The sequence below is a fragment of the Egretta garzetta genome, unplaced genomic scaffold (genome assembly GCF_000687185.1).
Source record: "Egretta garzetta isolate BGI_Z169 unplaced genomic scaffold, ASM68718v1 scaffold511, whole genome shotgun sequence".
NCBI lineage: Eukaryota > Metazoa > Chordata > Aves > Pelecaniformes > Ardeidae > Egretta > Egretta garzetta.
In genome coordinates, this window is record NW_009258554.1 from 718,883 (window position 1) to 732,566 (window position 13,684).

Sequence of the window (13,684 nt, forward strand, 5' to 3'; positions counted from 1 at the left end):
CCTCCCCGCCCCCAGTGTCATAATGCTGACAAATAGGCCTCATCGCAAACAATCCTCTAGCATGGACCAAATCCAGATGTTTCTCAGCTTACTCCTCGCTGTTTTCCAACCTCACTTCTCCCTCCTCCTTCCTGTGAATGATCACACTCCTCTCCTTCCTGTACTCACTACTTCAGTGCACTCGCGTGCTGCATGCCCAGCTGCATACTCACAGATCCTTCGTCCTTCGCTCTTCCCTGGTAGGGGAACTGGGATCCAAGTGGGAAAGCTCAGGGGGGAGCTCCTTCCCCTGTGCCAGCAGCCAGGCCCGCTCTTCACGAAGCTTCCTCCTCCTGGCCCGTTCTGCAGTGGGGAGGGGGGAGAGGTGAAAAACCTCACATTCAGTACTCCTTGACAACAATTTCTTGCAGGGAAAATGAAAGGAGCTCCTGCAGCTCTCAAGAACCCCAGTGAAACATTCCTGTTCTTTCAGCAAAAGCAGCAACAGCACAGGAGCAGAGGAGGTGAGAATACAGCGCACCATCAACACGCCTCTTCAATTTCCCTTGACTTTACAACCATTGATTTTGAAGCACTACTATGATACAGATGCTCCCTTAGGCAGCTTCCAGACAAATTCCTGACCATGGTGTGGTACAAAGAGAGAAGTTCAATGCACAGACCTAGGCATAGATCAGCAGTATGGAAAGAGCTGGCTTGTGAAGTTACCATCCTTCACATGCTTCATCTCAGCCAGGTGAACTCAAGGCAGCTGGTTTTGCACTGAAATGGGTGAAGACAAGTACCAAGGGAAGGGTGACATTCTACCAGCTGGGTGGCAACGAATAACTAGGATCATTAATATCCTCCACCACTATGGCTAGTTTTGGGAAGATTGCTCAGGTAGGCCTTCATGGCCAGCAGCCAGAGCGAGCAAGCTGCCACACAGGAGGGCCACTGGGACAGCTTTGGTTTAAGAGGTGAGAGACAGGAAGAAGCAACGCTGGTAATATAACCTGTGGTTTGCAACCAGACAGCTGGCTAACACATTGCTTCATAATAGAAAGTTTATGGGCTCTTATGAACCTCATTTCCTTTTTCTTATAGAAAATCTGAATTCATTTGACTTGCTAAACACCTGTGGTTGTACCAACTCTCTGCAGGAGCAGAATCCTGTGAAAGTAATGTTCAAGGAGACATGTCATAGGAGTAAAACCCCAAAAAACAGGTCACATCGGGGAACACCCAGAGTGAAAGCAGGATGAGGGAGACTTGGCTAATACTGTCTAGCAGAGGCTCCATCTTTGGAAAATGCCAAGGACTCAAGAAGCACCAGCTCTAGTGGAAGAGTATTAATTTACTGTCTTACTCTGTCAGTCAAAACCAAACTTGGAATGGGGGTTGAGGGCACAAGAGAACCAGGAATAGCTACAATGTGGACATTTCTGGGGAGGTCCACGGCCAGATATGTCAAAGACTAGTAAAAGAATGTCCAAATTTCTCACTAGAAGACTCTGGGTAGCACTAAAGTTGGGAGGACAGGACTTGCATCTAAGATGTCCTACAGAATCCAACAGCACCTGTTACAACATTTAATGATGAGAAGTCCAACATCAAATTACAGTTAACAGAGATTATCTGAGTCTGCCCAAACACAGTTCAGTACTTCATACTTCTTTTGTAAAATTAGCATCACTTAGATGACATTGTAATGGATGCCTAAGTGAGAAAGCTGAGAAAAACATGAGGCAATGATTTCAGCAGCAAAATCTCATGGCAACAGCAGCCAAAAGGTAAGATGATGTAGATTTTAGAAATCCATCAAGGCCTGCCAAGGATCTGATGTGGTAAACTGACAGGAATCAGAGTGCTACCCTGGTACGAGACTGGAACTCAGTCAGAACTAATGGCAGGTCCCTTCTACCACAGCACGTGATTAATATAGCATATTAAAGATCACTGGAAGAGCTTTTTGTCATGCTGCTGGCCTGGGTTAAGTCCTACCCTGCAGCTTTCAAAATCTAACCAATGCCCCCCAAAGTACCTCAAACAGCCAGAAAGTCATATGTGTTAGAGAGTATGTTGGAGCTGCATCTGGGAGAACTGGGAAACTCTAACCTGCTGTTGTGGTAGAAATCTAGAAAGCTGCTTTAACTCATAAATTCAGGAAAGCACAGATGGGCCCAGCAGGAGGCTTGCTACCTGGAGCGTGCATTGGAGTGGGGGGAAGTGAAATCCCAGAGTGCAAACAGGAACATGATCTAAAAACAGGCATACAGTCCAAAACTGAGAAGCAGGTGAAGCACTGATGAAGTTCATCAGAGAGCAGATATTTCACCCTGTGTTTCACATCACCCCTCTACAGAAGACCTTACAAAATTAATGTTAAATCCCAAACAGACTGCAAAATACAAGAAAATCTTTGTTACCCTAAAATCTCTGACGATGGATGTCCAGTTTTAACAAGTTTGAACCAAGCAAAACAAATTACTTCATTTTCAAATCACTTTCTGTCTATCATAAGAACTGTCATGAAAGTAAATGCTTGGCATGCTTGGCAATAAGAAAAGATGGTTAAGATGCCAAAGTTTTACCTGGATAGCTGCCGTTTCTAGGGATGAAAAATACTGCAGTGATTTAACGGAACAAGTCAGTCATTTAAACAACCTTTCTAAAGAGCTTTTGCACCAGCTTAAAAGGAAACTTCTCCCGATTGAGCCTAAACTGACTAGGGACAAGTTTAAACTAAATGGAAAGAAACCACACAAACCAAAATAAAAGCATCTCTGCCAAGGAAAGCATGAATGTATGCTAAATTGGCTAAACCAGCTTAAAACAGTTTACTGTCCAATCCCATGCCAGTTTCTTTGAGCGGCTCTGATGCCTTTGCATCAGATGATGTAGTGATTGCATTTACCCAGAAAAGGACATGGCTTATAGTAAAATGACCTTTTTACAGGTACATTTATCTTTGCAGCAGTTCTGGAACTTCGAGATTCATTTTGTCTATACAGATGGGGAATTAAAGCACAGAGAATATGCAATTTGCCAAGGTGAAACAGATATCTGTGGCAGATACGGAAGCCGGATGATTCTCAGTTTAAAGCATCGGATTAGCTAGGACTGGCAACCAGGAATATATGAAGGCCAAGCAAGTAATTGGATTTTCTAAAGGTTAGAAAGGTAAGCAGGTAAAAGAAACTATTCTTAGATAACATCTGGTCTGCTATCAAACATCTGGTAGCAGTCTGTTTCATCTCAGAAAGTTTACAAGGTTTGCATGAACTTCATCTTTTTTCCTTTTCTGATTCTTTATCCACTTAAGGAGTCACAATACTGATACTGCCACACATTACCACCATAGTTTTCTGAAGATGTTCAACCTTTCCCTGGAACTGCAACAGGCCAGCCAGCCACTGCAGCAAAAGCAGCAGATAAAGGAATCCCCGTAAGGGAGGCTGACAGAGTGGTGGTCAGAATGTCAGAAGGTCAGAAATGAGCCTGCTCTTAGACACCAGTGCCTACATGTACCGGCTGAATGCCTGCTGTCTGTGCCTTGATCTCATATATTAAACACAACATGGCTGTTTCTTGCAGAACAGCTTAAATCAGCATTTAATTCAAAGCCACGAAAAAACAAGACCAACACCTGAAGTTGCCACCTCTGGTGCTCTATTTAGCCTAGTTCCCTCATCTTTAGTTCTCCAACTGATAAGGCCAGGCAATGCAAAATAACTACTCTGGCTACTCCCATCTTGTCCCCTTCCCTTTCTCCTCAAAAGCAATCCTTCTTTCATCATGCATTGGGCCAAAAGGACCAAATGCTATTCAGCAAGAGCAAAGCCAGCTAATCCTGCACACAGGGAAATCCACGAGGAGGCAAGTGAGGAGACAGAAGAGAACTGAAGAATGACACAAATAGCAGGGAAAAAAAAGTACAGCTGGGCCAAGGAAGAAAATAATCATGATTTGAGGAAGACTACACACAGTTGAAGGGTGCACTAGAGAACAGCCACCAACACCATGGGAAAGATCGACAAAGGAAGTGAAGCTACAGTCAGACCAATTTATCTGAGGTAAGCGCAAGAAAAGATTTTCCCGTTAGCAGGTCTGGGAGGGGAGGAATGTAAATGGCAGATCTTAATTCAAGATCTCAATCTTGGCTTTGAAAGCTTCCACCGCTGCTTCACGCTGGCTGCACATACCTTCCACTGCTTTGACCTTCTCCTCCATCTCTCTCTTCCTCTCCTCCTTCAGCAGCTGTTCCTGCTCCCTCTTCTGCACTGCTATAAGGATTTGGCGCTCCTCCTCTTCCTCTCTGCGCCTCTGCTTCTCCATTGAACTCAGCACATTCGGGTTTACCTGTGACAAAATGGTGCACCAAAAACTGTAATGTGTCGGCTTACTGAAGTCTGAGCAGAAGCAGGTTTACTTTGAGCAAGTATTAAAGCATACCTACAATGAATGGCTGGGGGGAAAAAAAGGGGTGAAAAAAAAGGATTTGTACATATGACCTCTCAGATGAAAAGCAACATGTAAAGGAAAGTTATTTGTCAAGCAATGAAATCCTACTGATACAGGGACAAAGGAAGGAGAAGCAATGGGTTAGACAAGCTGCTGCTCTGCCAGGGATGCACCGCGTGTATTTCCCTTCTGGGCAAAGGATTCAGGCTGTTGACACCCCCACACAACACTGCTGCCCCTTCCAGCTAGCAGAGCCTGGAGTTGCAAGCGTGAGAAAGGACTACTCTGCCAAACCTGGCTCTGCTATAAGTTGGAATACTTAGGATAGGAAAAGAGACCAGTACAGCCTTGCATCAAGGTATTGTTTGGAGTGTTTTCCTTTCCTGTTCAAAATAAGGCCTGCCATATTTCTGTGTGCTAATCTCCCCTGAACTAGCTCTTGCTTGTTTGGACAGTTTTCCTGCTGGGTCTCCCAACCAGTTTTCTCATTCAAGGGCACCCGGCTGTTTAGTGCCCCACTTCCTCACCTTCCCACTGCCAGCAGGCTGCGAGGCTGTGTTTGATCCCACTTAAGACTGCAGGCTTCCCAGGCCAGGTATTGCCTGCTCCTATATGGCAGTGTGGAATTACCTTTATTAGCTTAATTAAATTAAAAGACAAACGGATCGGTCATCGAGGAGCCACTCCCACTTCTTCAACCTCTGCAAGACCAAGGTCTGTGTGCCTTATCAGCAGGGAATATCAACCGGAAAAGAACTGTGTGCATACCATTCTCTCCACCTTCATTTTCAGGGAATAACCAGCAACCACCACTTAGGCAGAAGGCATTTCCTGAGGATTAGCAATCAGCTGGGGTCCCTTGGCTGCTGCTCAGACCATCTACTTCTCCAGGCCCATTATTAATCCCCAGAAAAAAATCTGGCACTGTGATTACTATTTTGTCCTTGTTTTATTGCCTAGAAGTGGAACCTCAGGGTGTTTTGATAAACGACGAGAAATTTCTGGTTTCACTGCACATTCATTCCCCCTCTGTCTCCTCTTCCCCTGCACATCACTGCCCTACAATCTCCCCCTGCAGCTCTCCATGGATGAGCATCGTGCATTATCTCCCTGCCTCCAGCAGCATCAATATATTAAAAGAATGATGCTTCCACCACCAACAGCTGCGGAGAAGTGTCCAAGAGAGGGTGATGGGACTCCTGACAACATTAGGACCATATCCTGCACCTAGGGACAGACTGGACAGCAAAAACACCTATTCTCTACTGATCTTTTTAGGTGAAGCCCACAGCACAATCTCACCACAAGGGAACTCTGCCCATCTTCTTTCCCTTTTCAGTTCTTTGCCAAATATTAGTACTTCACACTTCTACCACCTTCCTAAGGAAACCGCTCTGCGAGTCCACATGCCTTTAGGTTAGCCAGCTTCTCCTCACATTCAGTCTAAAGTTAATTTCTTATCCCCTCATTCCATCCAATTATTTGTAGTTACGCTCTTCTGGGCAAGCACCAATTCTCTTCTTCAGTCACGTTCCAGCCTTTATGGGCTTTCTCAGACACTTACACAAAACTCCCATGTTTCTGTAATTAGGTTAAATATTTCCGTATAAAGCAACCCTTCCAGCTCCCTAGTCATTCCAGTTGTCTCTCTCAGACCTTTCCTCCAATTGATAGGTATCCAAACACCAGGATGCCCAGGACTGAATCTCCTGTGCCAAGGACAAGAGATCAAGAACCTACAGAACTGGGTTCCACATTTCCACTTTTGAGGCTTTTCATATCCCTTTCTCAACCACTCTACCATCCTATTTTCTACTCATGCACTGCAAACATCTTCTTTTCAGGCCTGATCCTGATCATCATCAATGAGTTTTCCCCTAACTTTCTTGATCGATCTTTAAATTGTAATAGAAACCAAAAGCCATAAAGTTCTGCAGCAATTAGGAAGAGAAAGAGGTGAGCAGCAACCAGCCACCAGAAGTTGGTACACTAAGATATTTTACTGCGGATGTGACCATCAGCCTCCAGATTCTCCAGCTAGTAGATCTAAGCCAGCCTGGCATACCACGCTAATTTCTTCAACTGTTGGTTTCCTTTTCCCTGGATTCATACAGCTTCCACCATTCATGTCCTATGGAAACGTGAACACAACATCCAAGCTGCAGTGCTCACACCAGGGCCTCTCCAAGCCCGCAGGGTGCATTCAGCACCCTATACTGTAATGGCGCGACGCAGAATCCATAGCACGTTTCACATGAACCCACCACAAATATGGCATTAACAAAGCAACGGGGCGATCTGTAGCAAAGGAGAGGATGTCATCCTACCAGAGCTAGGAAGGGAAGAAAAGGGAAAAGCAGAAACAACAAGTGAAGTATTACGAGCACCAAGGGCTGCAGCACATGCCCACGACAACTGCACTTGTTCCCTGCAGCGCTTGCAGGACAACAGCAATGCTGGCACGGGCTCTTCAAGCCCATTGAGAACGAGGGTGCTCAACTCAGGGTTAAAAAAATAAGCAAACACAAACATGTAAACTCCTACTAGAGGTGATGGAAGCGGATGCCTATTGGAACAATAAAAGCAAGAACCCAACACAAGTTATACTTCCTTCCTGAATGAAGAGCTGGCAAAGGGACGTTCCTCCAGCTTCCTCTCCACTTGGAGGATAAAAACACTCCTCACATCTGTGACCGCAGCATCACCACCTCCTTCCCTCCGCCAGAGAGCACTCCAGGACACAACATCGCTGCCTTTTCCCCCTGGGACCCTGAAAGGGCCAAACTTCTGCCTTTTGCTTTGCTCTCCAGACAGTGGGTATCAGGCTTCAGGAGCAGAAGGCCAGGATGCACGGCTGCTCCGGGCGCCCCAGCCCCCTTTAGCCACACACCCCGGCCCCTCACCCTCCAAACCTTCCCTGCTCCCGTTTCCGCAGCACTGCCCTAATGAGGGTGCTGCTCAGGCAGCTCTTTAATGAGGAGCTAATCTGAACCACCTGTTGAGAAATCCCCCGCAGGATTAGGAGCCTACGGAGCAGTTATATCTCGGACTGAAGTGGCATCCAGCTTGCAGAGCCGGGAGGAGGGGGTCACCCCTACACTGGGCTGAGGTTTTCTCCCCCAGACTCGCTTGCTGCTCACCACTTGCTCGGCAAACAAGCCATCAGACTTGCTAGCACTTTCCCTGGCTCCCCCATGGAGGGGTGACTGCCACATCCTGCTGGGGAGCCAGCACGAGCATCGCCACCCTCACGCTGGCTGGCTCCCCATGCCTCAGTGCAGCGGGTGCCGGGAGGGCCCCCCGCTCGCTGGAAACGTTTCACTGGCCCACAGGCATCAATTAACAGCCCTCCGCCGCCGCAGACCTGGACGCCCTGCGGACGAGCATCGCCACCCTCACGCTGGCTGGCTCCCCATGCCTCAGTGCAGCGGGTGCCGGGAGGGCCCCCCGCTCGCTGGAAACGTTTCACTGGCCCACAGGCATCAATTAACAGCCCTCTGCCGCCGCAGACCTGGAGCACCTGCGGTACTGATTAGCATCATTCAGGCTCCATGTGTTTCCCACTCCCCTCCTCCTCTGGGATTTCTGCTGCCTGTGAACAAACACGTGTCCCTGCGCTTCCTGCACGGTGGGCTTTGCAGAGAGCAATTCTAGCCCCAAACTGACCATCGCTGGGGTCTTATTTTCCTCTCGGCAGGCTTTTATCTGCTGCATGATGAGACGTCCTTCCTTCCTTTTATTTATCTATTCTAAGTAATTATATTTATTGCAGGGAACTGTACTTTCTCCTTTGTTTTGCGGGAACCCCTGACCCTGGCTCACGTGGAATATTCCCTGCAGTTTAATTTCCCAGGGTTTGACAAAATACCAGGTAACTACATTTTCATTACATCTACAGTGAAAGATTATGCCACGGCCTGATAGAATCAAGCCAATTTTTCCCTCCGAAGCTAATCCCGTGTTGCCTGACCGATTGCTTTGGGTAGCAGTTGCCAGTTCAAAGACCCCCCATCTCCACCGTACCATGCCCCTGGCTGTGCCAGTGCAACTGTTGGGGGCTGCATGGTGAACTGGATCAGAAAGCTGATCTACGTTAAAAATAACCCTGACCAAAGAAAAAGGTTATATTTAACTCCAGTCATTTTCCTGGGTCTGGTTCACTGCACAGACCCGCAAGCGGCAGCGCTGTTACACTGATGGGGTGGAGAGGAGATGAGGGTGAAGAGGCACAAAAAGAGCCGTTTCAGCTGACAAGGCTGCCGTTTGATAAGCATTTCTTTAAGCAGCCTATATTGTGACTTCCATTTCCAGCTGACCCCCTCCTAGCTCAGCTCTGTACCGCATCAGTCATTCTTCTCTCCCTCCGCACTATCTACACCCTCATGTGTTTGCAGCCTCACGTTTTCCCCTTGGCTGAATTTCTGTCATTTCCCTTTGTAAGCCGGTTCTTCTAGCCCTCTCATCCTTCTTCAACTTTTCTTTGAACTGCCTCGAATGTGCCAGCACTTTCATTGAAGTGGAATTCCCCAGACTGAGTGCAGATTTCCATATGCAGCTGCACCCGAGTCTGCGGCGAGGCCGGTTACCTCTGCGATCCAGAGGGCAGCACCTCCCTGCTCGCCATAGAAACCCCGAGTGTCAGCCTGCCTTTGACGGGCATTACCACCCATCTCTCTTTCAGCACAAGCACTTTCAAATGACTCCTTCCCACTGAATAGCGATGCTGCAGTTTATTTTTTCCCCCAGGAGGCATCTGCTCTCGCCTCCCTCCATCGTCCTCCCCCTTGCACCCCCCCTCACCTCCTGCTTGATTGGTTTGATGGGCTGATGGTCAGACATCCACCTGGGAGAAAACTCTGTCCGCTGCAGACGCTTCTCCTGAAACAGGGTTGAGAATTGAGGGAAGGAAAAAGAGAGTGGAGGAAATTAGGGCACATCGGTGATACTGGCAGGAGAAACTCTGGGGGCTAGAAGTGACCATGAAATCCCTATTAGCTTTACAAGGGTAGGCAAACAAGCAAACTGAACTCAATCCAAGAATATCATGCTGACTGCAGAGCCCATTTTACAAAGCCATCTAGACGAAGGATCCTGTTCCAAATCTGTCCCACCTGAAAACATACAGTTGACGGAGTTTTGGGACTCTGACATACCAGCTCAAGCAGATCAGGTTGGACAACTAAAGCAGCCACTGCCCCTTCAGCAGAGCCAGCTGAGAAACAGCAGTAAAAGTGGAATCACAGGCAGTTTGCATAGAAAAGCTAGGCTGTAAATCGCAGCAGTTAAAAAAGCAGACAGAGATTCCTTGTTAGCAGAAAAGGGACACAGAACATGGCTGAAGACACTAACCCCTTCAGCCATCCTACCTATGTTGCCGTGCAATCATGAACCAGATCCTTAAGTATCGACTCTAGCCCTGCCACTCCACAGGGGAGAGCCTTTCTCCCCATACACAAGCTAAACGGCCCCCGCATCGCCGACACTTGCAGGCTGGAGTGGGGGGAGCAGGATGGGGTAAGGTCTGCTTGGATTCATCTCTCCTTCAATCAGCAAACGTCCATGCTCTTGGAAGCAGTCATAGAGAGGTAAACAGGATGTCATGTCTCCTCACCTTCTGTGCAATCATGTTGCAGATCTCCGGCAGGAAGTCTTCACTCAAGAGTTTGTAGAGCTGCCGCTCTCTAAGGGAAGTCCTCTCTCTGAAGCTCTCTGTGACCTGCCTCCACTCCTCTTCCGTCTGACACAGCAGCCACCATGTCCCACGGCCAGGCCCTTGGGACCCTTCAACAACATGAAAGGATGTTATCTCCACAGCAGTTATGACTAACAACTTTATCTCTTCTCTTCTCCTCTCCTCAGGGCTCGGGAAAAGAAAAAGATACTGCCAATGGCCGCTGTTATGGGAAACATGCTCTTTGCTATAGACCCAAAGCTCTCTTGATGCACCAGAAGCACTGCTACCTCCCCTAGCGACACCAAAAGTGATGCCAAGACATGGAGGAAGTACACAGGTGAAGAAGTAATGGTGGCACTTTGCAACGCATGGGTAGTGTGACATCCCTGTAGCAAGCCTCCATTCCAGTTATGATGGACCAGAGAAAAGGATTTAATTTGTTTCTTGTAATGGAGGCTGTCAGCCAGAGCAGGACACGGGGTAATGCAAATGTCTGATTTAGTCTGGCAGCAGAATAAAAACATTGAAAATTAATGTTACTTGAAATAAGCCTTTCTTTTTTTTAGCACTGTAAACCTTTGCTGCGGTGAATAAAACCTCCCATTCTCTCCAAATGAAACATTTTGTTTGCAGGCACTTGAAACAGAAGAGGAAGTGAAGGATGGGCGGCTTCATCAGGCTGCCAGATGAGGGGGATGTTCCAAAAGTTCACATCCCATCCCTGCTCCATCCAGAGTGGGATCTGAAGCAGATCTCCCACCTCTCTGAAGCATGTCCCAACTACCAAGACACTCTGAGCTGTTCCGCCTTCTGTGAAACGTTTGAATATTAATTGTGAAGGAAGGACTCTCTCACATGGTGGTTGGAACACCCACCTGGAGAGGGGGAATGTGGTTCCTGCTCCACAAATGTTTACACAGAGCAGAGAAGCCTCATGGGTTGCAACTTGCATGCTTTTGCCCCAGGACACTCTCTCAGCAAAAAACATTGTGGCCCATTTTTGGGGAAGGGGGAAGATGTTGGTTCAAACCCCTTCAGGTTGAAGGGTTCTCAGCTCCCTCCAGACTTTTCTAGAGCTAACCACAGGCTACAGGAAAGAAAGCAATGGTCACCACCCCCACTAGCAGATGTCACACAGCTTCTCACCACATTTTCAAGCAAATTAACTATGAAAAAAATGAAGGAGCAAAAAACAGAGCCCCTTTCTCTCTGAACCCGACCCTGGGGCCTTTGTGGCTTTGAGCTGCCAGCGGCTCCAGCACATGAGCTATCAGGTTGCCCCAGGAAGGCTGGAGAGCTGCAGCCTCCCTCCAGCCACCTGCCCTCTGTCGGAAACCTCTGTGCCGTGGTAGCGGCGCAGAGCAAGCGCGTGCTAGCTCCAGGTCACAGGCCAGCCTGCAGCTTAACCCGCCCTTGGCTTCAGCTCAAGTTAACGTACTGGGGACTGGTAACTGTGATGGTGAAGGACCAACCACATGCTGTCTTCTGCTGCCCTGGCTATGCGAAGCTGTAACCTGCCCACCCGTCGTGGGGAGCTTACCTGCCCCCAGAGCCTGGCCCCTCGTTTCCCCTTCCCTTGCCAGCTGCCTACAGGCGACTTGTTTCAAAACCAATCAGGACTAAGGCACTGCTTTGTGCCACCAGAAGATTACTCAGCAGCTGAAGTGACACAATTTGCTGGAAGACAATGATCTGATAAAACCCCCAGCGTCTCACCCGGCTCTGCTGCCCAGCTCCCGAGCAGCCGCTGGGAAATCTGAAGACAAAGGGAGAAGAGAAGGAGGCACAGCAAAGACAATGCCACCGTTGCCTTTTATTGTGGGGGAACACGGACAGGCTGAGCCTCTGGGTTATGTGGAAGCTGTTGGATCCGCATGTATGACAAATGAGTTGCCAATTCTCTTTTTCTGCTTGCCTCGTTAACCCTTAGGTGGGTATCCCCAAGACATCATTTACCAAGCTCAGTGACCCAACAGCCACCAGGAAGGAGAGGCGAGGAGAATCAAAAAGGTTCTTCCTTCCCTATCTTGGCATCACTGACCCCACTGTCTTCCCAGTCCAAAAAAATGCACCAGCTACAAACAGGGGCTTGTGTTCACTTCATGTCTGGAGCAGCAAGGGCCATTCACAGCCCATTTCCATCAACGTCAGTGAGTAGGTGGGCCCCCCAAGACCTAGCACAACCCAACGCGTTACATTTCTTCATCCCAGATTAATCCATGATAAGATAGGAAGCCTGCAGGTGCCCAGGCTCCCAATTGAAATGCAGCCTGTAACGCCAACCTCTCCTTCCAAACTCGGCCCCAACCACCATCAGAAAGACTCTCCCTTTCCTGAGAAAGGCATCACTCTGGGCTTTGATAATTTAAGAGCTGTGTTAGCTGATCATATCAACCCTGACCCTGCAAAATCTCTTTACCATTTCTTAGCTGAGTCTCGCGGATTAGCAAGTTCTCTTCTGCCTTCTCCCTACCAAAAAAAGAAAGAGAAGGAGTGATACAATAAATACATTACTTCACATCACTGAGATACAGGTGCCTCTGAGGAGAAGAGTGGGGGACGCAATAATTATTCAGTGCAGAGCAAAACCAGGAAAAAAACAGAACACATATTCAATATATATATTCACATATATATTTATGATAGCTTCATAAAATTTTAAGAAGTGAAGAGTGCAGGCTGGAATTTGGCAAGGACAACATTTCAATTCTTATGGGAAGCATCCCAAAATCTATACTGACTCAAGTGGCCAGGATTTTTGCTTCAAGTGCTACACAGTGAAAGCGTTCTTTATCAGGAGCATATCCCCTAGCACTGCATGAGGGAACTGCATCTGAAGTGAGGCGGTTGGAAGAGTGATACACACTGTTTCACCAAACTTGGCTTCCAGCTCGGTCAGAATTTTATTTGGAGAGTGATCAAAGCACCCACCAAGTCTGAGCTTGCTTCACTTCAGAGATGCATTGAAATTATGGCTGCATGGTATATACATACTTATTGGGGGAACCCCAGAAGTACATTATACTTTCCTCTGGGAACATATGCATTTTATGTCTATTGCAGGAACAACCTTTCCATACCTCAGCAAATTTTCTTCCAGTAGCTTTTTCCGCTTTGGGGGTCGCCCTCGTCTCTTGCCTGTCTTCCCAGGAACATTTGGGGTGTTTGTCTGCCCCCCGCATCCCCTGCAAAATGGCAAAACCACCATGAAATATCTGCTGAGCAAGGGAACTGTGGCTGACAGGATGGGAGAAGGGCAGGGAAATCGGAACAGCTGCTAGGAACCCAACCAAAGGAGGGATTAAATCAGAGACGGAATGGGACAGGGAGGGGAGGAGAGGAGGGATTCCCACTCGCTGGGAGCCTGATCTGGGAGCCGCCGGCATGGTGCGGGGCAGACAGGGAGGAATGCGGTGGGGCAGGCAGCATCGCTCCCACAGCAGGCTCTCCTGGTGCCACAAAGGCTGCAGGCTGGCTCCGACACAATGCACGACGCGGGGCAGCTCGCAGTCTGCTTGGCAACTCCAGTCTCGCCCCGCACCGCCCCAGCCCTCTCCCAGGCACACA

The 13,684-nt window shown here is 48.2% G+C and overlaps 1 protein-coding gene across 1 annotated transcript in view; it reads right to left on the reverse strand.

Moving 5' to 3' along the window:
- The window catches only part of LOC104134397 (cat eye syndrome critical region protein 2), a 47,508-nt gene that overhangs the window by 9,660 nt on the left and 24,164 nt on the right, over nucleotides 1-13,684 (reverse strand). Inside the window, 5 exon segments of the mRNA XM_035903370.1 lie at nucleotides 213-342; nucleotides 4,185-4,341; nucleotides 10,055-10,224; nucleotides 12,537-12,586; nucleotides 13,198-13,417. Coding sequence (XP_035759263.1) covers nucleotides 213-342; nucleotides 4,185-4,341; nucleotides 10,055-10,224; nucleotides 12,537-12,586; nucleotides 13,198-13,417 — 727 coding nt within the window.